The 24851-nt window shown below is 37.5% G+C and overlaps 1 protein-coding gene across 1 annotated transcript in view; it reads right to left on the bottom strand.

Moving 5' to 3' along the window:
* LOC106067159 (ATP-binding cassette sub-family E member 1-like) overlaps positions 1-24591 on the bottom strand; it is a 36569-nt gene extending 11978 nt beyond the window's left edge. The window contains exons 1-8 of the mRNA XM_056039410.1: positions 24424-24591; positions 23198-23351; positions 22428-22513; positions 21503-21600; positions 20459-20576; positions 17858-17995; positions 16658-16727; positions 14091-14187 (exon numbers count right to left, since the gene is read on the bottom strand). Of these exons, the coding sequence (XP_055895385.1) occupies positions 14091-14187; positions 16658-16727; positions 17858-17995; positions 20459-20576; positions 21503-21600; positions 22428-22513; positions 23198-23333 (743 nt within the window). The 5' untranslated portion in view covers positions 23334-23351; positions 24424-24591. The remainder of the gene's footprint in view (positions 1-14090; positions 14188-16657; positions 16728-17857; positions 17996-20458; positions 20577-21502; positions 21601-22427; positions 22514-23197; positions 23352-24423) is intronic.
* Between the last annotated feature and the right edge of the window lie 260 nt (positions 24592-24851).

Raw genomic sequence — 24851 nt, 5'->3', positions numbered from 1 at the left:
TGCTGAAAGTTAGGCAACTGCTGGCGACAGTCTAGTACAGGTCAATTCTTACCAGCAAATAGCACTTCAGCCATTGACTCAGGATCACTGCTCATAATACACGCACTTGTAAAGAACAATATATCTTCCCCTTTCAGACCTTGCGATCTATAGGGCAGATGGTGTTCCTTTGGCTAACGGTTAACGTCATGTGATCAACTAATTAGAGTTGGGTGGACTCTGCTCCCTAAAAATTCCGAAATTCAAAATCCCAGTCATCACTGACATTCAAAGCAAAGAGCTTTAAGGGAAACTCCGATGGTTTTGACAATTTTTGATATGATATGTGTTTTGATTTACAGATAATGAATATATTATTATTTTGTTTTTATTTGCAATAACTTAGTAATTGATATTTTTTCTGGCGTAATTTTCTTGCGCATCCAAAACGGTCAGACTTTCACCGGGTTACTATGTGACGTAACACATGCCTATTAATTTAATCTATTGACTTACTGTATAACGAAAAACCATACAGTAACGTTTACATTCTCGTAAAAGAAATATATCTTCGTCTAAGCCAGGGGTTCTCAACCCTTTTTGGCCTACCGCCCCTTTTCGTATTATTTCTTTTAAAAAATTGGCCAGCGCCCCCATCTAAGAAAAACAGTTATAAAGAAGCGTGAAAAGGCAAATTTGATCAAAATGTCATCTTTTTATTAATTTTTATGCTGTCAAATTCTCCCCCCTCCTCCACCCACCCTGGCTACGCCACTGTGTGCCTCCTATGTTTACATTCTTTTTTACTGAAGACATAATTTTGTAAATCTATTTTTTTTCCTGCAAATCAATATTGAACATCAGTAAAATTTGTTTAATAATTCTCATTTATAATTAATTTGTTTAAATTTTAGAAGCGAATCGTAATTTCTTCATAGAGCATTGTTATGTGCATTGCATAGATATCGGTGTCCTTAGGCAGTAATTCATTTGTCAACAAACAGGTTATGTGAGATTCTAAAACTCTTTAAAATAGATTTATTTAAAATAGATTTAATATCTCGATAAAAGAGAAAATGATATTATCAATAAAAGTCAATCTCTTTCCTAGCAGTCGGAGGTTCGTTTCATTCATTTGTGTTAGATGCCTACTATGTAAAACAATTTTTTTAGCCTGCTTTAAGTCATCGACAACTGTTAAATATTCCTGTTTCTCACACAAAAAATCAAAATTGTATTTAAGAGCTTAACAAAACGAGCGCAAATAACAAACCCCTTTCGAAATCCAGCGAGCTTCAGTTTACAACAAGATTCTAACATCATTTTCATAATTTGTTTCACAAAACTGTTGAAATATGAGATTATTTTCGGCATATTTTTTTTAAAAATTTACAATTTTATAATTAGATTCTTGTGTAGTGTGGTAGCTGTAGGTCTATTTCTGCCGTTGAGGATGGTGGGCAATAGACGTTTTTGATGATGTACTTAGTTCCTCCTCTCCAAAGAAGTGTTTCCTGCGTGTCGAGATCTGTAGTGTTCTGTGCGTGTTCTACTGTTGCTTGTGTGTCGTTTCTTATGAGGGTCATGATTCCCTGGCATTTGGTGCAAAGGCATCTGTACTGTGTGTAGCCTGTGATGTTTATTTTTTTCTTGGGCGGTAGTGTTTCTTGTAACAACCTGGTTCAGGTGTCTACATGGTTCGAGGCAAGCACGCCCCTTTTATGAGCCATGTGACTCGAGAAAGGCTTTTATCTCGTGGCCAGGATGAGAAATTGGCTCTTCATCGATCTCTCTGTCAGGAGGCCCCCGTCGACTAAGTGATCATTTATTCACATCCGTCTTGGCATGTTGCATGTTCTTCCGAACCTCTGCATGAATTCCTCTTTTCATGTGTGGCCGGAAGCTCAAGCCTTACGTGGGGGCCATCCTTATGCCTATGCTGTCCCATCGTACCAGTGGGGAGACCTTCACCACACGTATGGGTCCCTTTGGGAAACGGGCTTTTTTCTATTACTACCACGTGTAATGTACCCTCGCTAGAGGATACGTGTGGTAGCCCAGTGAGAGCTATGTTTGCTACCGTACTTGGCCTATCCACTTTCTCGGGCGGACGTTTCCACCGGAGGGCCAACGCTGAGGTAACGGGAGCATTTCTCCGGTCTTGTGACAATCAGATAGACTGTTAACTACCTAACCCTAAGCTCAAAGTTAGGCAACAAACACAAAGAGGAGTGGCTCAACCAATGGGCATCAGGAAACACAGGCAGAGCCATGTACAAAACAAATGACCATACCTAACAAACTGGACAGTATTAACTTCCTCTCCCGCAAAGAGCAATCTACACTTTTCCAACTAAGAACATCGTTGAATTCTAGTATCCATTTGGTAAATATGTTCAATCACACTTCATAATCTAGACGGTCTCTGTCTATGAATTCTTACAAGTTTTTTTTTTGTATTTCTTGTGTTTTCATTATTGGATTATTGTGTTTTTCTGTGTTATTCTATGGATTATTAGTGTGACGTGAGAAGCCCTTTTATTTTGGTATTCACTCTACACACTCCATAGTGTTTATATTCTAAATAATTTACTTTTTTGTTCACTCGCGTATTCACTCTACACACTCCATAGTGTTTATATTTTAGATATTCTAGATATTTTTTTTTGTTCATTCGTTCATCTTTACTTCTATTTGATTTACTATTTGATTAATTCATTTGAGTTTACATTTATTTACACAGTCATGTCAATAAAAACTTTCTTAATTGAGAAGAAAGACTTGGAAGGTGGTTTGGTTCACCCTTCTGGTACTCTGTTGCTCAAATTGATAGGGCAAGAGGCTATTAAGGCTTCAATGGCTAGCCTCATGACTGTTTTAAGTCTGTCTCCTGACGAAGTGGGTTCTCTCTATAGATTCGAGAACCCTTTCGTCTGGTTCTTAGTTCCCAATAGTCCAAGGGTGAGAGCCCGTATTCTAGGAAAGACTTTTGGGACTGAAAGCACCCTCAAAGTTGAAGTTTCAACCATTGAGGATGAAAAGGTCAAAATAACACTGCATTGGGTGGCACCCACTATTGTAAAAAACAAAATCATTGAGATTTTCCAATCCTTCAGTGAAGAAGGCTCCAAAGTAGAGCCTGTCAAGTTAGGCAATTCGGACAAGTGGGCCGCTTGGTTGAAAATCAAGAAAGGGACAGAAGTCCCTCATCACATCCACCTGAAATATGTAGATGATCCCAGAGTATATAAAGTGCTTATCACCATTCCGGGGAGAAGACAAGAGTAATGGCATTGTGGACAAGACCAACACTGGTCAAATCAGTGTCCAAATAGGACCACCATGAAAGGGAAGGGAAAAATCCCCGATAAAAAACAGGAGCACAATGCTAAAGGTACCTATGCCTCGGTCCTGAGGGGGGAGGAAACAGTAGAAAAAAGTACTAAACAAAACTCACAAAATGAAACACAAAAGGACACATGGCTAGAGAGAGATGGTTTTATTTTGGTGGGTAACCACAAAAGGGATGGGGCCGTGGCCAACACAGTAGACACAGATACAAGAGGTGGGGATCTCTCCCCTACAAATCCTATCGACAAAAAAAAACACACACAAAAAATGAAAACAATGGGGGACAGTTCAACACCAACTTCCCCAACCAAATTGACAAGAAAAAGAACGCTATCCTCCTCTTCAGACGACCCTAACGGGGACACACAGCCAGAGAGGACGAATGAAGATCCTCGGTTGGAGGAAGAGAGAGGGGAAGAAGAGGGGGAGATCGAGGAGAATTCTTCCGACTCCTCGACTAAATTAGTAATAGACGAGGGGGGAAGCCCCACATCCATACAGTAAATAAACAACAAAACAGGTTAATAAAAAACATTTAATCACAAACACTCATGCACACCCACACTCATATACACACAACCCATCATCACGTATTCATGTCAGACATTAAAATCTTAACTCTCAATATCCGTAGCTTAAATAATAAACATAAATACATAGTACATCTCGCTAGAAAATATAAACCGGATTTTATTTTTCTTCAAGAAACAAATACTTCTACCACATATCAAGCAAAACAAACTACAACACACATGGGATTCATGGGAGGTTATTTTAGCTTAGGTAGAGACTATAAGGGGGTAGCCATCTTACAAACATCCGATAGATACAAAATCACACACACTCACAACGACAACAATGGGAGGGTAGTAATACTTAGAGTAGTTTCACAAGAACAGAAATACACACTAGTTAATATCTACGCACCCGCTCAGAGAGGGAGAGAAAAACGTGAGTTTTTCCAAAACCTCAGTGACACACTACAAACCACAAACATAGGAGAACAACTAATAATAGGAGGGGATTTTAACTTTATAGAGACACAGTTAAACAATACACACACACACAATATCCACCCTCTCAGCCGGTATCAGAAACACACTACTACATGGGAGAAATAGTAAACTATTTCCACCTGGTAGATGCTTATAGGAAATTAGAACCGAATGGCAAGGAAACTACATTAAGACACAGATCCTACCAGGTTGAAACCAGAATTGACCGTTTTTACGCACCCACGGACACCAACATACTTAGTGTGACACATTTAGGAGAAACCCTACATTACTCCGACCATAAAGGTGTACTTTTGGAACTTGGAAAAAAAATAATAAAAAGAAAAAAAACAAAAGAATCCCATTGGAAATTAAACAACAACCTTTTGGAAGACCCATTAATCCAAAGAGTAATAAACCAACTCCTGCTAGCAACAACACAAGACATAGAAAACGAATACAAATTAACCAAGACGTGGACAATAATCAAAAATTCAATCAGACAACAATTTAAAATTTTATCAAGAATCAAACAAACAAAGAGGGTAAATGAAGAAAACAGAATAAAAAATCTGCTTACTCAAACGCAGGTGAAATTGAAAAAACAGACCTAACCACACAACTTGAATAGTTATACAAACACAAATATAGAGGAGCCGAAATCAGATGCAAAAACACCCAAATGTCGGAAGGGCCAAATAAATTATACTTAGCGCTAGAACAAAATACACAACAAAATAGAATAATAACCAACATAACAGACAAAGAAGGAAACAAAATACAGGAGAGTGACAAAATTATAGAAATTTTTACAAAACATTTCGTCAACATGTATAATGAAGAACAAACAGATACAGACGCACAAAACATATTTCTAAAACACTGTAAAACATTACCTCCATCAGAAAAACAAAAGACAAATAAACCCTTTACATTAGAGGAGCTGAGGGCTGCTTTAGACACAACACAAAATAACAAATCCCCTGGCCCAGACGGTTTGACATATGAATTCTATAAAACCTTTTTCTCCCAAATAGGACCCCTACTACTAAGACTATACAATGATATGTTAGAAACAGGACAGACGCCTGCAGACTTTAATCTTGCATACATCACACTATTACCAAAAAAACCTGAAAACAACACAACACCTAGTGACTTTAGACCCATTTCCCTTTTAAATGTTGACTATAAACTGCTGACCAAAATGATTTTTTTAAGAGTTAGGCCCCTTATACCCCACCTACTAGGACAAGACCAGTACTCTAGCCACCCGGAAAAAAATATAGACGAACTAAACCACTTTTTACGAGACATCATATATTATTGTAAAGACAAAGACTTGAAAGCAGCCCTCATGTCCATTGATCAAGAAAAAGCTTTCGACAGAATTGACCATGACTACTTATTCAAAATACTAGACAAGACTGACATAGACAAGACTTTGATAACATACATAAAGCTAGTCTACACCGATGCCACAAGTCAACTAATAATAAATCAAACACTAAGCAGCAAGATTTCTATTAGAAGATCTGTTAGGCAAGGTTGTCCCCTATCCCCCTTTTTATACACCCTTTGCCTAGAACCCCTGTTAGAGAATATTAGGTTAGACAAAGAAATTTTAGGAATAAAAATCCCCGGTACAACCCCCGTAGTCAAAATTAAGGCTTATGCCGACGATACCACACTTTTCCCCACCTCAGAAAAAGACATAGCTAAAATTATAGAGAAATTTACATTATTTGGGAGGGCGAGCGGGTCCAAAATAAACATTAATAAATCCTCAATTATGGGACTAGGTAGGTGGGAAATCCCCCCCCCCAACATTCCCTTTAACCTTAAAATACAGAAAGAAATAAAAGTATGTGGCATCGTGTGGACTAGCAACCCAGCACACTATTGCCATGAACAGTGGGCGGAGATTCTGGCCCACACAAAGAACGTGATTAGAATGTTTCAGTACATGGCGACAACCATATTTGGGAGAGCTATATTAATAAACAACTTGGTCATCCCGAAGATAATCTACTTAGCAAATATAGTAGAACCTCCTCCTAATTTCATAAACAACATCAATATCACTATCAGAAATTTTATTTTCAAAAACACAATAAGGAACATAAAACACACAACACTCATACAAGACAAAAAGGAAGGAGGTATAGGCTTACAAGACATTCACACAAAAATCAAAACGCTTAGAATAAAATTTGTAGGGAAAGTAGTAAGGTCTCCCAATAACTTCCCCTTAGTATTATATTATTTTGGACTTAGACTAAACAAACTTCTCCCCATTCAAAACAACACACCCCATCATTTTGGTAACCATACACATCCATTCTACAGATCACTCACAAGACACCTACCCAGCAATGAAAACATAACACACCACGACTCAAAAAACAATATACACTATACTCAGAGACAAGTTGAAAGAAAACCTAGAAGTTAGAATAAAGTGGGTCAGGGAGTTAGGGGTTAAACCAACCAACTGGACAGACACATTCACGCATTTACACAACAAATACATAACACCCAAAGCACGAGAAGTGGCCTACAGATTACTCTTCGGGATGACCCCAATAAAAGGAAGACTCTCAACTACAACAGGGTCCAAATATACCTGTGCAATTTGTAAAAAAGAAAACCAAAACCCAGAGAAACACTTATTTAGTGAATGTGAGCTGGTTGAGGAAGCAAAAAAAACTTTAGAAGATATTATTGACGCAAACAGTCAAACCTGTGCAAATGTAAATACTGCTATTTTCTTTAACAAAGTACCTAAAGCCATAAATAAAAAACTAAGAGACATCAATGTAATTATTTTATCAGAATATAGAAACCTTATTTGGAATACCTACTTACAAATTGTCTACCATAATAAACAATATGTTACAGTATTATTAGATCACATTTTTAAGAAAATTATTGAACGCAAAGTGAAACAATATAGCGCTCATGGGCGTAGCCAGGGGGGGGGGGTTCTTGGGGTTCAAACCCCCTGCGGGGGGGGGGGACGGAATTAAGGGACTGATTTTTGCTTTCATTTTGTTTATTTTAGGTGAGATTTTAATACTAAATCATCACTTACCACAGCACAGCCGAGGCAGTTTTGAGTTAAAAACCCTCTACCAGGGGTTTTTGAGTTTAAATTCCCCTACCAGGGGGTTTTGAGATTTAAAAAACACCTATCAGGGGGTTTTGAGATACAAATCCCTCTACCAGGGGGCTTTGAGTTTAAAACCCCCTACAGGGGGTTTTGAATTTTAAACCCCCTACCTGAGTTTTTTTGCAGTTAAATCCCCCTCTTCTATAAAACAAAACAAAAAAAATGCAAACAACAATCCCCAAATTCCAACAGCACAGTTGAGGAAGATTTTGATTTTAAAACCCCCTCCAAAATTTACGATAAACCCCATCTTCAATATAAAAAAAAGCAAATTACATACTCAAAATTCTATGAGCGTAGCCAAAGGGGTTTTGAGTTTAAACCCCCCTCCCCTCCAGTTAGGGTTTGAAGCTAAAAAGTACCTCTTCAATATAAAAAAAAAGCAAATTACACACTATAAAATCTATGAGCTTAGCCAAAGGGGTTTTGAGTTTAAGTCCCCCTTCTCCAGATAGCTTTTTCTTTAAAGTTTAAAACCCCTCCAGATGGTTTTGAGTTTAAAATTCCCCTACAGAGCGTTTAGAGTTGAAAACCTCTCTCTTCAATATTATTTTAAAAGCAAAATACAGTCACCAAATTCTATGATCGTAGCTAAATGGGGTTTTGAATTAAAAACAAAACAAAAAAAACTCCAGAGATTTCTTAGTTTAAAACCCCTCAACAGATGATTTGACGAAAAAACTTTCCTTTTCGATATAAAATCTAAAGCGAAATACAGGCATGTAATTCCAAGAGCGTAGTCAAGAAAGGTTACAAATTTCTACCAGTGGCTTGGGCGCCATTAATAAAGTGTGAATAGTCTTCTGCCGAAATTGAAAATCATTAAATGTGTCTCAACAAAGTTGACTAAGACAGATTTTAGGAGTCAGTCATAGAGATCGGGTCTAAATCAAAGAAATCATATGCCGAACTGTGAGTCGAATTTTAAGTAAGGTTGTGACAGAGCGTTGCATGAGGTTTTGCGGGACATGTTCTCACACAAAATGAATTACGCAAAATAAAAGTTGCGGAAACAGCTTGCCGGAAAATGCGCCGAACGGCTCGAGAGGGTCTAAGTCAGTAAGAATAGCACATTAGGTTTTTGAAGTAAAACTTTTTAATAGCAAGATAATGCACTGTAGATACCTCAGAATATGCATTTTGTTGGTCAGTGGGGAATCCCCCCCCCCAAAACCCTCCCCGAAAAAAAATCCTGGCTACGCCCATGATAGCGCTACATAAAAATACCAAGATTGTCCATTAACTTAAAGAAAAGTTAATATATATATGAATATGTGTATGCGAGTGTGTATGCGTGTGTATAGATATATATCCCAAATGATCCTTTTTATATATTTAAAGACCCTGTAACCATATAATTAAAAAAGCTAGTACTCCAAATAAAAAAAAACAGTGATCGCCCTTGAAATTGACAAGGGTTAAGACAATTCAAGACAGTACAAAATCACTAAGGCCACGTCTTGACATTGTGACTGTAAAGACTTAAACCAAAGTTTTGATCTACAAAGACGAGAGAGTTAGGCAGGAGAAAACGAGAGATCTCATTCGATTAAAACAGAGAATCATATCGAAATGGAACATTAGGCCGGCAAGTCAAGGAACGGAAAAACAATAAGGAACCAGGAGCGAACACGTGAAAATCCAAGAAAAGGGAAAGAAGAGTAACTCCAAGAAATCAAGAACAAGGGCAGACCTTTACGTTTTATGTAAACACTGTTTTTCTTCTGTTGTTCCTGTATTGAGAATCAGGCATGACCACATGATATCTAAGCAAACAATTCTTTGTATAAATTTGTACTTTTTAACAATTATGTCCATAGTGACTTCTTTACGAATATTGAAAAAACACCACCACTATCCGTATTGTGCATACCTGTGCAGTCTACATACAAATATATTATTTCTTACTACCTTGCAGACGTTTACAGTCTGTACGGATGTTATTTTTCTTCTGTTTTTCTAATATTGAGCATCAACATAATTTCATATCTCAACAAGCTTCTACATCAAATTGTTACTAAATTAGTATTTAGTTTCATTGTCAAAAGTTGTAAAAAAAAAAAATTCTCCACCACCATTGTCAATATTGCGCATGCTTGTGTAGTCTACAGAGAAATAATATATTAAAGAGGGGAAGAAGAAAAATAAAAAAAGAGGGGGAAAATATTCAAGAAAAAAAAAAAGTATATATATATATATATATAGAGAGAGAGAGAGAGAGATAGATAAATAGATACATATAAAATAACTTTCAGTACGACTCTAATTGGTCCCTGTGACCAAAAAAAAAAAAAGCCATAGAGAAATTGTTTCTGAACAGAAACTCCCGATATACTGACTCTAGCAGACAGGATTTCCACCTTGATGATGAGGAAGTAGTTTTCCAAATCTCAAGGGAGGAAATCAAAAATTGTCATTAAAAGGGAGACAACAAAAGAAACAATATAAAAGTTTAAATGCCTATGTTTGCATAAGTGTGTACACACATAGATGTGTATGCACGTTTGATAGAAGTTAATATAAAGGACGGAGGTAATGTAGCAAAGCACAAAGGAAGCAACCATAAGCAATGTAGACAAAGTGGAAAAAAATGTGACTACGATGTTTAAAATGTTTTAATATCATTTAAGTTTCTACTTTCACTCTTTGATTGTTTCTATTTAATTACCTATTGTTGACATTCTCACCACATATATTTTAAGAACCTTAAATTTCAAAAATATTCATAATATGCTATTGAAAAAAAATAACGCCATATACAAAGCAATTTAAAACATTAAAATATTATGACAACCTAAATGTAACTATATGCATTGCTATGTTTTGCAATCATTATACTTTAATATGTAACTACTTAATTTGTACGCTTACTAATAAAATATGCACCTTCTTTTTTCATTAAAAAAAAAAAGCCCAATAAAGAGGCCAATAGCCCAAAAAAAGAGGCAATGCCCAAAAAAGAGGCAAAGAAAAGAGGCAAAGGCCCAAGGATTCCTAGGATGTAAACAGCTCGACAACTGAAGTCAAAAGCTTAAAAGCTGAGGTATCCTAAAAAAAAAAACAAAAAAACAGGACACACACCTGTGTTAAATTACCATCTGAACAAAATAAGTTCCACACAACTCCCCCTTTGTAGACACTGCACCCATCCTTATGAAACCGTAAACCATATCCTCTTTGAATCCACCTAATCCACCTTAGGGAGACCCTACTTCCACTACAGTCCAACATAACCAACACCCTGTACGGCAGAGCTGAACAACTGAAGAAAACAGCACACCTATTTTTCCTTGGCACAGTCTGCAAAAGAGCTCACAGCTCATCAACAATAAAGCTGGCTAAAAGAAGAAGATAATTAGATTCAAATAGAAATGAATTTGCGAGCTAAACTTTTCTTGTGTATCATAACTCACAAGGTGAATAGTGAATAGATCTGTTCTTTATTCTATATTACTTATGAAGTCATTGAAGCGTCCAACCACTGATGGTTCCCTATCTGTCGTCATAAGCTACATAACTAGACAAATTTTGAAATAATATTTCATCACTAAAGGGGAAAAAAAAGTCGTTTTGTGTAACATATGTTTAAAAAAATAATAATTTGAGTTTTAATCAATTTTCAAACAATATCATAAGACTTTTAAAAAAAGCTATGCATTTTTCTCAGAGACCACTAAAACATATCTTGCTTTGACGTTTTTTGTTTTTAATATTGTTTTAATAGTAGATTTGTATAATTGTTCTTGAATATTCTTAAATTATTTGTGGATAGTTCTATATGTTCGTGAAGCCGACTTAGTTTCATAACCTCATCTGAAAATGCCGTCATTCAAAGTAGAACATTGGGATACTTTTTACCCCGCAGCATTTCACTAAAACCCTTAGCACTATACCTTTAAGTACCAGCGAGCGTTTGTAACAACACTTGGTCAATGTTTTTTTGTTTAAAAAAATTTTTTTATTTGAATGTTAGCTAGAACGTTTGTTTCAGTTCACATTGACCTATCAATATATTAACCTATGTAGATCAAATAAACTATAATCTAAAAGGCATATCATTGACATATCAATATATTAACCTATGTAGATCAAATAAACTATAATCTAAAAGGCATATCATTGACATATCAATATATTAACCTATGTAGATCAAATAAACTATAATCTAAAAGGCATATCATTGACATATCAATATATTAACCTATGTAGATCAAATAAACTATAATCTAAAAGGCATATCATTGACATATCAATATATTAACCTATGTAGATCAAATAAACTATAATCTAAAAGGCATATCATTGACATATCAATATATTAACCTATGTAGATCAAATAAACTATAATCTAAAAGGCATATCATTGACATATCAATATATTAACCTATGTAGATCAAATAAACTATAATCTAAAAGGCATATCATTGACATATCAATATATTAACCTATGTAGATCAAATAAACTATAATCTAAAAGGCATATCATTGACATATCAATATATTAACCTATGTAGATCAAATAAACTATAATCTAAAAGGCATATCATTGACATATCAATATATTAACCTATGTAGATCAAATAAACTATAATCTAAAAGGCATATCATTGACATATCAATATATTAACCTATGTAGATCAAATAAACTATAATCTAAAAGGCATATCATTGACATATCAATATATTAACCTATGTAGATCAAATAAACTATAATCTAAAAGGCATATCATTGACATATCAATATATTAACCTATGTAGATCAAATAAACTATAATCTAAAAGGCATAACATTGACATATCAATATATTAACATATGTGGATAAAGTAAACTATAATCTAAAAGGCGTATTGCCTACTTTGTTTATCAAATCTTAAACGCTTATGCTCGCAAAATCTAAGGACACTAGATACCCTACGGTACAGAAACAAAAAAGAATTTAAAAATAGAAAATGGGATTCCTGAACTCAATTTCTAACGCTGTATCTGTTCTTAAATTAGAAACAATCTAACTATAATTTGTTTGCCAGCTTTAATTTTGAAGAATTTTTAAAATTTGTTTTGTTTCAGTGCCCTTTTAGTTTCTTCTTTCCGCCTTTATGCCCAGCGCCCCTTACCGCTCCCTTTTGTGCCCAGCGCCCCCCTACCGCCCCTTTGGCTCCCAGCGCCTCCCAAAATCTTGAAAACGCCCCCTAGGAGGCGATATCGCCCCCGTTGAAGACCACTGGTCTAAGCAGTTAGATCTAGGATCTGGTAAGCAAAGAAAAAAAATGCGTGTTAAAGGAGATTTACATGCTTGACTAACCACGGCAGTGTGTATCTTCTGGCCTGACCACTCAACACACAACAAACACTATCGCTTGGTTGTCTTGTCTTGTCATGACTAAATACACGTAGTCTCGACTAGCCTTACACTGACCAGTTTGTTCGAATCAGTCAGACACACGATCTATTTACTTCTTGGGAAAAGGAGAGGCTTAGATGAAAATGTTACTTTTTTTTTCTCGAGTTGGTTGTCCTAATGCTTTTAAATCTATCTATCTATATACAACTGTACCATAGCGCTTGACTAGGCCGTCACTAAGCCTAACAGGATGGCTGCCTGGTCGTGCGGTTTGCGCGCTGGACTGTCGTTCGGATTTATCAACGGTCGAGGGTTCAAACCCTGCCCGCTCCCATCCCCCGTCGTCCTGCGGGAGGTTTGGACTAGGAAGTAAACTATCTTCAACTCTGAAGGAACATCCGAAACATGTAAAACAACAAACAAACAAACAGCTACTGTAAGAATGAAGCGATACGATTGGTCAAATCTAGTTTCCCTTTCAGTATTGTTGAGGGAAGTGACGTATGCCTAACCTAAAAACAAAATCTCAAAGAACCCCGTTTTTTTTTTTTTTGAGATGTCAAGAATTTACTGTCTGATTTATTAAATATAAATGTTTCTAAGCATTTAAATACAAAATGGTAAAATGTTTACTATTACAACGTTTCACGCAGAATTTAAATAACTCAAATTTGAAAAACCATCGGAGTTTCACTTTAACAACTCAGCCACCGCGCCCTGATAAAATACTCTGAAAGACACAAGATAAAGGCACATTTCTCGTACCATATGCTATGACAAATGTGTACAAATACTCCTTCTTCCCTAGTGCTATTAGAGCAGCGGTTCTCAACCTTTAATGCTCGGCGACCCCTTTTTACAACCCCCAACTCTGCGCGACCTCCCCCCCCCCTACACACACACATACAACAATAGAAGAGAAGACAATTTTCGATGGTCTTAAGCGACCCCTTTCAAATCGTGATTCCCCAAGGGGGTCGCGACCCACAGGTTGAGAACCCCTGTATTAGAGCATGGAATGGGTTGCCTGAGCTAGCCAGGAAAACCAGTGACTTGGCAGAATTTAAGCAATTGTTTAACATCCATGACCATGACATTGACCTAGGAACACCGAACACGCCTAGGACGTAATCATCTTCCTTTTGTGAAGTAACGTCTGTATTTTATAAGATAAGAAGATAAGATAGACCGAAGCTTCCAGTTAGAAAAAAGTCCCCCATAGCGCTTACTGCTCACAATAAAATGACTTACATGTCAGCTGTCTGGACACACACCATGGCGATAGCAAACCTCTGCAGTTCTCCACCGGATAAGTCTTCTATGTTCTTGTCTAGTAAATGGACCAGATCTAGAAGGTTGGAGTGGGAGGGGAGGTTAAATGCGAAAATAAAAATTGTTTTCATGAATACATTAAAAGTGCATTGTAGGACTATACCAAATAAATAATTGTTAGGGGTCATTGATTAGGTCAGTTCTTGACCTCGTGACACTAGTTTGTTTTTTTTAGAAAGCTTATACCAACTCACTCTGTGTGTCTGTCTGGTAAAAAAGTTTGAACACGTTATTTCCACGACACAAAATCTCGGATCAAGCTGAAATTTTTGCATAAGTATTACTTGACAGGGGCACGGTTACTTGACAGGGGCACGGTTACTTGACAGGGGCACGGTTACTTGACAGGGCGCGGTTACTTGACAGGGGCACGGTTACTTGACAGGGGCACGGTTACTTGACAGGGGCACGGTTACTTGACAGGGCGCGGTTACTTGACAGGGCGCGGTTACTTGACAGGGGCACGGTTACTTGACAGGGCGCGGTTACTTGACAGGGCGCGGTTACTTGACAGGGCGCGGTTACTTGACAGGGCACGGTTACTTGACAGGGCGCGGTTACTTGACAGGGCACGGTTACTTGACAGGGGCACGGTTACTTGACAGGGCGCGGTTACTTGACAGGGGCACGGTTACTTGACAGGGCGCGGTTACTTGACAGGGGCGCGGTTACTTGACAGGGGCGCGGTTACTTGACAGGGCGCGGTTACTTGACAGGGCGCGGTTACTTGACAAGGTCACGGTGGTCGAATGGTTAAGCGTTTGGCTTCGGAACCTATGGTCCTGGGTTCGAATCTCAGTGAAGACTGTGATTTTGAATTTGGGGATTTTTAGGGTGCCCCTGAGTCCACCCAACTCTAATGGGTACCTGACTTAAGTTGGGGAAAGTAAAGGCGGTTGGTCGTTGTGCTGGCCACATGACACCCTGCTCGTTAACCGTTGACCAAAGAAACAGATGACCTTAACATCATCTGCCCATAGATCGCAAGGTCTAAAAGGGGAAACTTTACTATTTACTTTATTACTTGACAACACAAGAATCAATTTAAAAAAAATTAACCAATTAGTAAAAAAAAACTGTTGGTAATTAATTATTTTGTTTTCTATCTCGAACAAGGGAAAGAAGTCGTACCTGACTGAAATGGTGGTAAAAGCTGAATTAGTCCCCTTTAGGCAGGGTCGGTCCTACAGGTTGCGGGGCCCTATGCGAAACGGATTGCGCAAGGCCTAATTTGCGATAATAAGTGAAAATTAAGAATTTGTATTAGAAAATAAATTCGTCTTTGCATTTTATTAATAGTTTACTAAGTACAAAATCACTGTCAAATTAACTTTACGAACTATCTACAGTAGATAGTAGTTTTCCAACAAAAAGCCGATAAACATTCAGATCTGCCTTTAAGATTTAGTATCGACTAGCGGACTATGGCTTTTTTTTTTTTTTTTTTTTTCGAAGAGGTCGAGATAGATTTAGATCTATATTTATATGCCAGTGGCTATCAAAGTAAATTAAGTATTTAAACTTCTTTTAAGGAGATTTCCATCAGTTTTCAGAAGATTTTAATAATTTCAGGAGATTTTCATGACTTTTTCTTATATTTTATAATTTCAAGAGAATTCCAGGAACCCTTTAATAATAAGTTAAAATGGTTTAGTTTAATAATTAACACATAGAATTCGAATCGAGCGGGGCCTATGAAAGTGTGGGGCATAGGTTGCAGTGGCCTAAGACCGGCCCTGCCTTTAGGGGTCGCCGCTCTAAATTGAAACAAACCATAAATAATTATACAATCTTCTCTAGTCGTAAGCACCTCACTAGCAGAGTGGTTAGCACGTCGTCCCGATTCCACGATTTCGACTTCATGTCGTTCCCTATTTTTTTGTTTTGTTTTGTAAATGCTTTTAAAACCCAATTACTGTAAAGTCCAGATAAAAGATAGGATTATAGCGTATGGAGAAAACTATAAGCATGAAATAAGGCTAAAATCAATTTTAAAAAAAAAATTGCTAAATTTTAGGAGCAGGTGCTGAGCGGTAAAGCACTTGCCTTCCCAACTGGGGGTTACGGGTTCGAATCCTGTTGAAGACTGGACTGGGATTTTTAACTTTGTGTGCGCAGATCTAATGGGTTCCTGACAATAGTTGGGGAAAAGTAAAGACGGTTGGTCGTTGTGATGGCCACATGACACCCCTGTTAGCGTAGGCCACGGAAACAGATGACCTTTACACCATCTGCCTTATAGACCACAAAGTCTGAAAGGGGAAACTTTACTTTAATTGGCAAAAATATTATTAATCGTCCCGATTTATTATTGTCGGTCTAGATCTATTACTAATTTAATTACATGACTGATCCAAACTAATTACAATTACATTTCGTATAAGCTTTTTTTTTCTCTCTCGTTTTGTATTTGTAACTTTTTTTTTCATTTAATGTTACAGATTGAAAAGACTTATTAAAAAAAAAGCTATACTCTTTCTCAGTACCTAATTGTTCGCAAATTTCACTCAATCTGTTGGAAGTGTTTTTGGAATCCATTAACTCTCTGACTGTTCCCTGGAGATAGAGAAACAGAATGTTGCTGGAGATGCTCATGATCAACTAATTAATGTCAGGGACGCTAAATTGAACTTGCTAAGTTGCCAACTGTATACAAGCTACTAATGGGTGAGTTCATAATAAGTATACCCCCCAGTGTTATTATTTACAGGACAACGGTTGTGCTTGCGCTGAGTGTGGCAAAATATGTAGGTCACAGCTGGGGCTGCGTAGCCACGGGAAATACTGCATTTCTTACTATTGTTTTTATTTACAACCGGAAAGACAAATCTGATCAACACGGCCTTTATTTTGAATACCGGAGATACTAAAAAGCTTGTGAGTTATAGTTCTTGTTTTTTTTCCAGCCATGTTTGAGAATTTCCAATATGGGAAGAGACTAGGCCAGGGGTTCTCAACCTGTGGCTTGGGAGTTATAGTTCTTTTTTTTTTCCAGCCATGTTTGAGAAATTCCAATATGGGAAGAGTCTAGGCCAGGGGGTTCTCAACCTGTGGGTCGCGACCCTCTTGGGGGTCGATTGACCATTTGCCAGGGGGTCGCTTAAGACCATCGAAAATATGGATTGTTATTGTCTACTCTTCTATTGCTGTATGTGTGTGTCGGGGGGGGGGCGGGTCGCGGCAGAGTGGGGGATTGTAAAAAGGGGTCGCCGAGCTTAAAAGGTTGAGAACCAGCTGGTCTAGGCAGACATTATACAACTCTATTTTTTGGTGAAGTTGATTTATTCTCTCAGTTATCGCTCTTTCTGTGTACATGTAATTGAATGCGTACACAACATGCTAGAAGTGTGTGTACTCCGTTAGTTTATTCAGTGTGTTAAAACCATGCAAGACGGACATTTTTTTTTTGGTTTAAGTATGGAAGCTCTTATGTCCAGCTAGAGTACTGGTAAGAAACTTATGGAAATATATTTATATTTTATCTTATGAAGCGCATAAATTTTCACCATACCTCTATTCAACTCGTAACTTCTTTGAACAATCTTCTGGATGGGTGGATGGAGGGAAAAAAAACCTGGACACGGATCTCAAAAACGGCTCTAACAATTTTCTTAGAAATTAGACATTTGGTGTATGCCATTGGGAAAAAAAACTCTAACATTAACAAAATTAGAGAAAGTTATTACCTTTACAACTTTGGGAATCTGGTCAACGTACTGCGGTTTTATCAACGCCTTCAAATCGTCTTCCACGATTTTGTTGAAAAAATTATGAAGTTCTGAACCTCGGAAACCGTCAATAATCTCCGCCCAGTCAGGGGGGTCCTGGAAATATAGGATGAGATTGAACTGTAGACTTATTTTGTTCCTTGGTATGTGACTAAGGATGTGAATTAGGAATCGACTTAGGAATAGAATGTGACTTAGTTTGTGCCTTTGTGTTTGACTTAGGGTATGACTTTGTTGGTTTGTGACTTTGTATGTGACTTAGGGTGTGACTTTGTTGGTTTGTGACTCAGGGTATGACTTAATGCAAATAGATTATTGAAATTATCATTATCGTCATCATTAATCACAATCTCTCATGGGAAGACCACTTTGGAACTCTGACAAAGAAAACAGAAGGCCTCAGCACTGACTTGCAACGTCACAACCTATGGGAAGTTTAGACCAACAGCTCGTTGGCACGCCGTACATACCTGTGACGTGGCAACGAGCAATCGGTCTAAAGTGCCCACAGGTTGTGACGTTGCAGGTCAGTGTTCAGGCCTTCTGTAACGGCTGGCCTTGATCAAGGATTGTCCTCTTTAGCCACATGAGAGGTTGCAAAGGGAGGCAATCGTTTTCTCAACGTAAAATCCCACAGGGACAACATAACATATTGTTACAAACTCGGTGGTGACACAGATGGTCGTAGGCTGCGCTTGTTTTTAGCCTACGCCAATCGCCCCAGTCCAGCGCTAGACGAGCGGTCAACCGTGACCAGTGACAGTACACGCCAGTTCGGCAAGGACCTGTGCTGTAAATATTAGATACAAATAGTAGACGAAAGTCACGGCGAATGTAATCAACCTGAGTGGTCAAGCGACGTTCCATCCGGTTCTGGAAGCCCAGTAGAGACCCTATATAAGAGCAAGTGTGTTTGAGTCAAGACACTTCACGTTACCTCGCAATTTGACCAGTACGAGGCGAAGTTAGAAACGGTGACCCGTCAAAATAGCGCGGACAAAAAAGCGCCGACAAAATAGCGCGGTCAAAATAGCGCCGACAAAATAGCTCGAAATTTCCCGACGAAATAGCGCAAGACAAAATAGCGCGGGGTCAAAATAGCGCCGACAAAATAGCTCGAAATTTACCGACGAAATAGCGCAAGACAAAATAGCGCGGGGTCAAAATAGCGCCGACAAAATAGCTCGAAATTTACCGACGAAATAGCGCAAGACAAAATAGCGCGGACTTATACATGATGTGTATAAAAGTATCAGATTATTAGTAATTTAATGTCATGGGCATCATTTTTGTTGATCTTTTTCAATATTAAAACACCTGAAATTATGCAATATTTGCAGAGAACGAGAGTATTTTAAATTTTATATCATTCCCTTTTTTTCACCTTTGATTAAAAAGTATAGCTTGCTAAAGATAGGATCTTGAAATGTGGTGACCCGACAAAATAGGATAGAAAATACGAAAGTGTGTTATACTATAATTAGAAATCTGTGGTATCTTTCTTTAATCAAAACAGGGCGTAAGGAATTTATATGACTATTGGGAGGACAACTATATTGGTCGCCAGAGACGAAACCGCAGAGTGAATCCAAGATTTCCGATAGCATAATGGAATGTTAGAGATCGTGTGCAAGACAATCTGCCACTAACAAACAATTCAGTGGAGGGATGGCACCAGGCATTTCAGCTGTCTATTGAAGGTCATCACTCCAATGTGTACAAGTTAATCTTTCACTTCCTCAGAGAACAGGAGAACACTGAGAACAAGACTCTGAGGTACAATGCTGGAGAACGAAGTAAAGCTGCAAGCAAGACAAAGTGCCACCAACTGAACAGATGACTTGAAGCTATATTGCCAATGTACAGAAACAAGCCACTGATGGGATTTCTACGTGACATTTCCTACAATCTTTGTCAAAGTTTGTGTGTGTGTGTGTGTAAATTTGACAAGTATCTTTGCGTGTTTTCTAAGTACACTTTTACTTTTATAATGTAAATAAATGCTATATTTTCAAATTATTCATTTTACCTTTTTTTTTTATTTTTGCGTATTTATGTTTCCTTCAAAATGACTGAAAAATTATGATAACTTTAAAACAAACAAAAAATTATTGGCTCTATTCATATTTTACGATATCTAAAGTATTTCTTTCAAAATGACTAAAATATATTTTTTTCTGCGCTATTTTGTCGGCGCTATTTTGTTCGCGCTATTTTGTCGGCGCTATTTTGTCCGCGCCATTTTGTTCGCGCTATTTTGTCCGCGCTATTTTGACGGGGTACCGTTAGAAACAGCACGGTGGTTCAAGTCAGGCGGAGCAAGGCTAGGTTTTTGGACAGTCAGCGTGATGTTGTTGCCAACTGTACAGTGTTTGTGATGTATTTGAAATTAAATTGTTACTGTTACTTTGGAGCCCTGAGTTGTGAGGTTCTTTAAGTTCGTTGTGTCGTGTGGTGCAGTTTGAAGAGAGCCTGGATAGTAGGAGAGACGTAACAATATTGCCAATGTAGATAGTCTTCGTTGCCTTGCTGTAATAAGTCTGTAATAAGAATGCTTACGTCATATCGACCGAGGTTGGGCTTAAGTTTTCCTGACAGAATTTTCAAGGCCGTCGATTTCCCAATACCGTTGGTGCCAACTAAACCAAGAACGACCCCAGGGCGTGGCGTAGGCAATCTGAAAAAGTTTTAATAAAATAGTAACAACATTATTTTATAAAATAAAAGCAAAATAGTAAATTGAGTTTTTGGTAACACAAACTCGAAGACGGCCTCGTGGTCATGGGTCTGGTCTAAGCATACTAGGGATAATTGTTTTTTTTAATTTTTATTTTGATTCATGTATTGTCTTTGCCAATGAATAATTGTGCAAAGCTTCAATTCGATCCGAGAATGGGTATGGGAGAAATAGCAAGTACAAACTTTTTACCAGACAGATAAACAGACAGACACACAGAGTGATATGATATAAACTTTAAAAAAAAAATAACTATTCCTTCTTTATGAAGGTGATTGTTTCGTAAGAGCGAATGTTGTACTCTTGGTAACTAATGAATAATAAATTTAAATCAAAAATGGAAATTTTCTATCCCGCCTCAATGCCACCTCCCTACGAAACAAAAAGCTGGTTAAACGTATGTATAAATCTACTCAGAGTCAGAATTATATAAAAATCCTCTAGCCAAATTTAATATTTTTTTTATAGTTTGAAAAATTGTAACGATCAAGCTAGAGTTTCCCGAGTATTACTAAACAGCTCGAAATTCTTTTCTCGAAGATATACATACATCAAATGACAAATTTCTATGAAAATTGTTAGAGCCGTTTTCGATATCAGTGTCTAGTTTTTTTCCACCCAGGTTTTAGTGATGAATTTGCAAGCTGAATAGAGAACTAGTAAAAACAGTTTTCGTTTGATTGTTATGGGTGAAATGGTTTCATGGGTTATAGAAAAATGTTGACTTAATGTGTGATTTTGATGCCGCCACCACGGGGCTTGTAAGTCTAGTTAAAGCTTCAGTCTAACCAAGCAAAGTTAAAAGTTTGTAATTAAGGGTTTAATGCGAAGATAGCTCTATATAATTTTAAATGTAAAGTACTTACCTATGTAATTTGAATGAGTTTGCGCTGTATCGATGCGTGGTGTCTTTCTTCAGATTGCTGGGTAGGTTAATAACACTCAGCGCCTCTAGCGGACACTTCTGATGTCAGGCAGACGCAAGGAGAAGATAAAAAAAACATAGAAATCTACATCTCGAAATATCATTTCTTGCCGCTCTAAACGCACAACTTTGTCTTGAATACAGGGAGCGTTTGTGTGTGTGTGTGTGTGTGTGAGAGAGAGAGAGAGAGAGAGAGAGAGAGAATGTTAAAATGGAGGGGGGTTGAGAGAGGAGAGACAGAACAAGCAGAATGGACCTCATTCACCAATCGTTAACATACAACATTTAGTCACGTGATCATATTGATAAAACAACGAAAAAAAAACTGTCACGTGACAACCATCATGAATTAAAACATGAGATCGTAAATTATATAGAAGAGATAGAGCACCACGTGGCTAAATGTTGTTTGTTTACGTTTGGTGAAGGGGGTCCATTGGTGGATGTTTCTGTACACTATATCTCTCTTTTCTTATCTTATCTTATAAAATGCAGACGTTACTTCAAAAAAGAAGATGATTACGTCCGACGCGTCATGAATCTAGTCATGCATGTTAACCGATTCTGCCAAGTCATTTGTTTTCCTGGCTGGCTCAGGCAACCCAATCCATGCACTAGGGAAGAAGGAGCATTTGTACAAATTTGTCCTAGCATATGGAACGAGGAATTCGCCTATAGATTTGTGTCTTTCTGAGTATTGTATTAATTTCACAAAGATTATAACTTTACTCTATCATAGTATTAACAAATTTAAGAAAATAAAGTAAAAAAAAAAACCAACAACATTATTTATTCAGTTGCCACATCAGTTAAGGGGAGCAACTTTTGCAACCAATAGATAATTTAGAAATACATGCGTTACCTACCTTTGGACAAATTCCACAGCCAATGCAAAGCGTCTCTGAGATAGAGGCAATTTTATTGTCTGGTGTCACCTCAATACAGTGTTTACCTAAGAATGGGAAAATGGTCTAGTGTGTTCACAACCGAGGGAGTATTGCTGATGGTCATTGGTGTGTTTTGTATTACCTGTGGTCAGTTGGTCAGTTGAGTACGGAACGTATGGTCAGCCGTGTTCATTATTAATTTGTACTTTTGCTTATAGGAAGCTCATTATCAGCTGTGTCGTGAAATGTTTTATGTTTCAGTTTAGTTGAGGCCGCAGTTTATCAGTACAGGAAACTTACAACCATCCTATTTAGTTTTTAAAAGGATATCTCACATCCAGTGGCGTAGTTAGGGTGGGGGGGGGGAGGTGGGAGAATTTGAAAATTCATTCCCCCGGGCCCCCACTTAAGGGGGCTCCCAAAGGAGTGTTTTTTTTTTACATTAAATATTAGATATTACGCAAAATGCATGGGCCCCTATAGAGGTTAAGCCCCCCGGGCCCCCAAATTCCTAGCTACGCCCCTGCTCACATCTCTTTGAGTCAAGTCTGTATATAGGAAAAGTCGGCTATAAATAACAGATCAGCCGGGGGAGGGGGGGGGGTTACATTATGGGACCGTCATTAAGGCGTGAAAAAATGTGAATAGTGCTAACTTAGGGAGCTCTCCTGGATTATAAAGTCACTTTTAGTCTGCACAAGCTTATGGCCTTAATATCTAGACCTAAACCTAATAATAAAAATGATTACCTATTCTGACAACTGGACAAAAATTTCGACATTCCTGGCGACATTTTTTAGGTTTACATTTATCTTTGTCCACAATGGCGATCCTGGTGATTTTGTCGCTTTCTTCTTCCTGTCGTCTGCCTCTCCCTGACGCCATTTTGTTTATAGTTTTTGACTTGTAAATAAAAAGATTAAAACTAGGTTTACATGTATATATGCGCAGAGTTTACGCGTTTACGCTCTGGGCATGGCTTTAAATTACATTATTGCATTTTTATTGTGTAATATTCCTTCTCAGGATATGGACCTTTGTGGCTACTTAAAGGTAGGGGTCAGGACAGGGGAGTAGCTAGGAATTTTACATCGTTTGGGGGCCCGGGGGGGGGGGGCTTGATCTTTTTGGGGGAGCCCTACATTTTGCGTAATATTTAATTTCTAATTTAAAAAAAAAACACTAATTTGGTTGAGGGGGTCCGGAGGGTATTTCTAATTCTCCCCCTCTTCTCCCCACCCTAGCTACGCCACTGGGTCACGATCTAGTCTGGTGGTTCGAATAATACCTTACTATTAAAGTGACTGTAACTAACAACATGGGACATCTCTTAAAACTGTTCGAAGTGAAGAAAAGAGAGATAACTCTTTATTTCATTTCCTTACTCATGATTAGCCTCCCCTATCATTTTGATTTAATTTAACATTTTGTAAAGTATCCCTTTCAGAACTTGAGATCTACATGTAACATGGCAGTGCTATTTGACATCTATTTCTATGGTCGACGGTGAACGAGGGTGTCATGTGGCCAGCACAACGACCATCCGCCTTTAATCAATACGTAGATTCTGCTTAAAGATTTCAAGATTTTATAGATATCGACATTTTGATATATATATTACATAAACATGTGATATTTATGATTAAAAATACTTCGAAGTGTTGTATCTCTATATCGGTATTAAATAGATCGCACTTTAAAATCTTTTTATTTTATAAATATCACTTGAAGGTTTTATCTCTTCATGTTATGTTCTTGTTATTTAATACACAGGACTTCCAGGTTCTATCTATATTTCACTTAAGGACTTAATGTTAACCTCTGCGATTTCGATCTTGAAAATCGCTTGGTTTACCTAATTCTGGTTCATATATAACCAGGTTAAATTTTCGTGCTCTATCGTCCACTGCAAGAGTGGGAAAAAAATTAGGTCTAGTTTAAATGCATAAAACAAACACACATTTATTATATTTACCTTAAAGAACGGAGTAAATTTACAATTTGACTCACTGAAGGTCTAACTGTCAATGTAATAGATTGTTATATTACAGTTATGTAGACTTTAACTGGTACAGCACGTCTTTCATACCTTTGTGCAATAACACCCTATTCTATAAATAGATTTATCAATCGCTAGAGAATATATTTAGTAACATAATTATCGGGGATTTCCGATCCACCCTTATAACTAATCGGTTTAGATTAACTTTAGATAAACATTCATTTCTCACTAGAGAGAGAGGAGATAGGATAATACATTATGAATCAGTAAGAGTTAGGGTATTGTTTATTTGGCTTTAAGTTATTAGAATCTTAAGAAGTCTATAGTTTTGTGTCTATTATTTGCATTCTCGTACTTTGCCTAGATGTTTTAGCTAGTGATGGAAACTAAACTAACTTTTA

Source organism: Biomphalaria glabrata, chromosome 8 (assembly GCF_947242115.1).
Source record: "Biomphalaria glabrata chromosome 8, xgBioGlab47.1, whole genome shotgun sequence".
In the NCBI taxonomy this organism is placed as follows: domain Eukaryota; kingdom Metazoa; phylum Mollusca; class Gastropoda; family Planorbidae; genus Biomphalaria; species Biomphalaria glabrata.
Note: the sequence above shows the minus strand (reverse complement) of the source record. Positions and strands in the feature narration are given on the sequence as shown.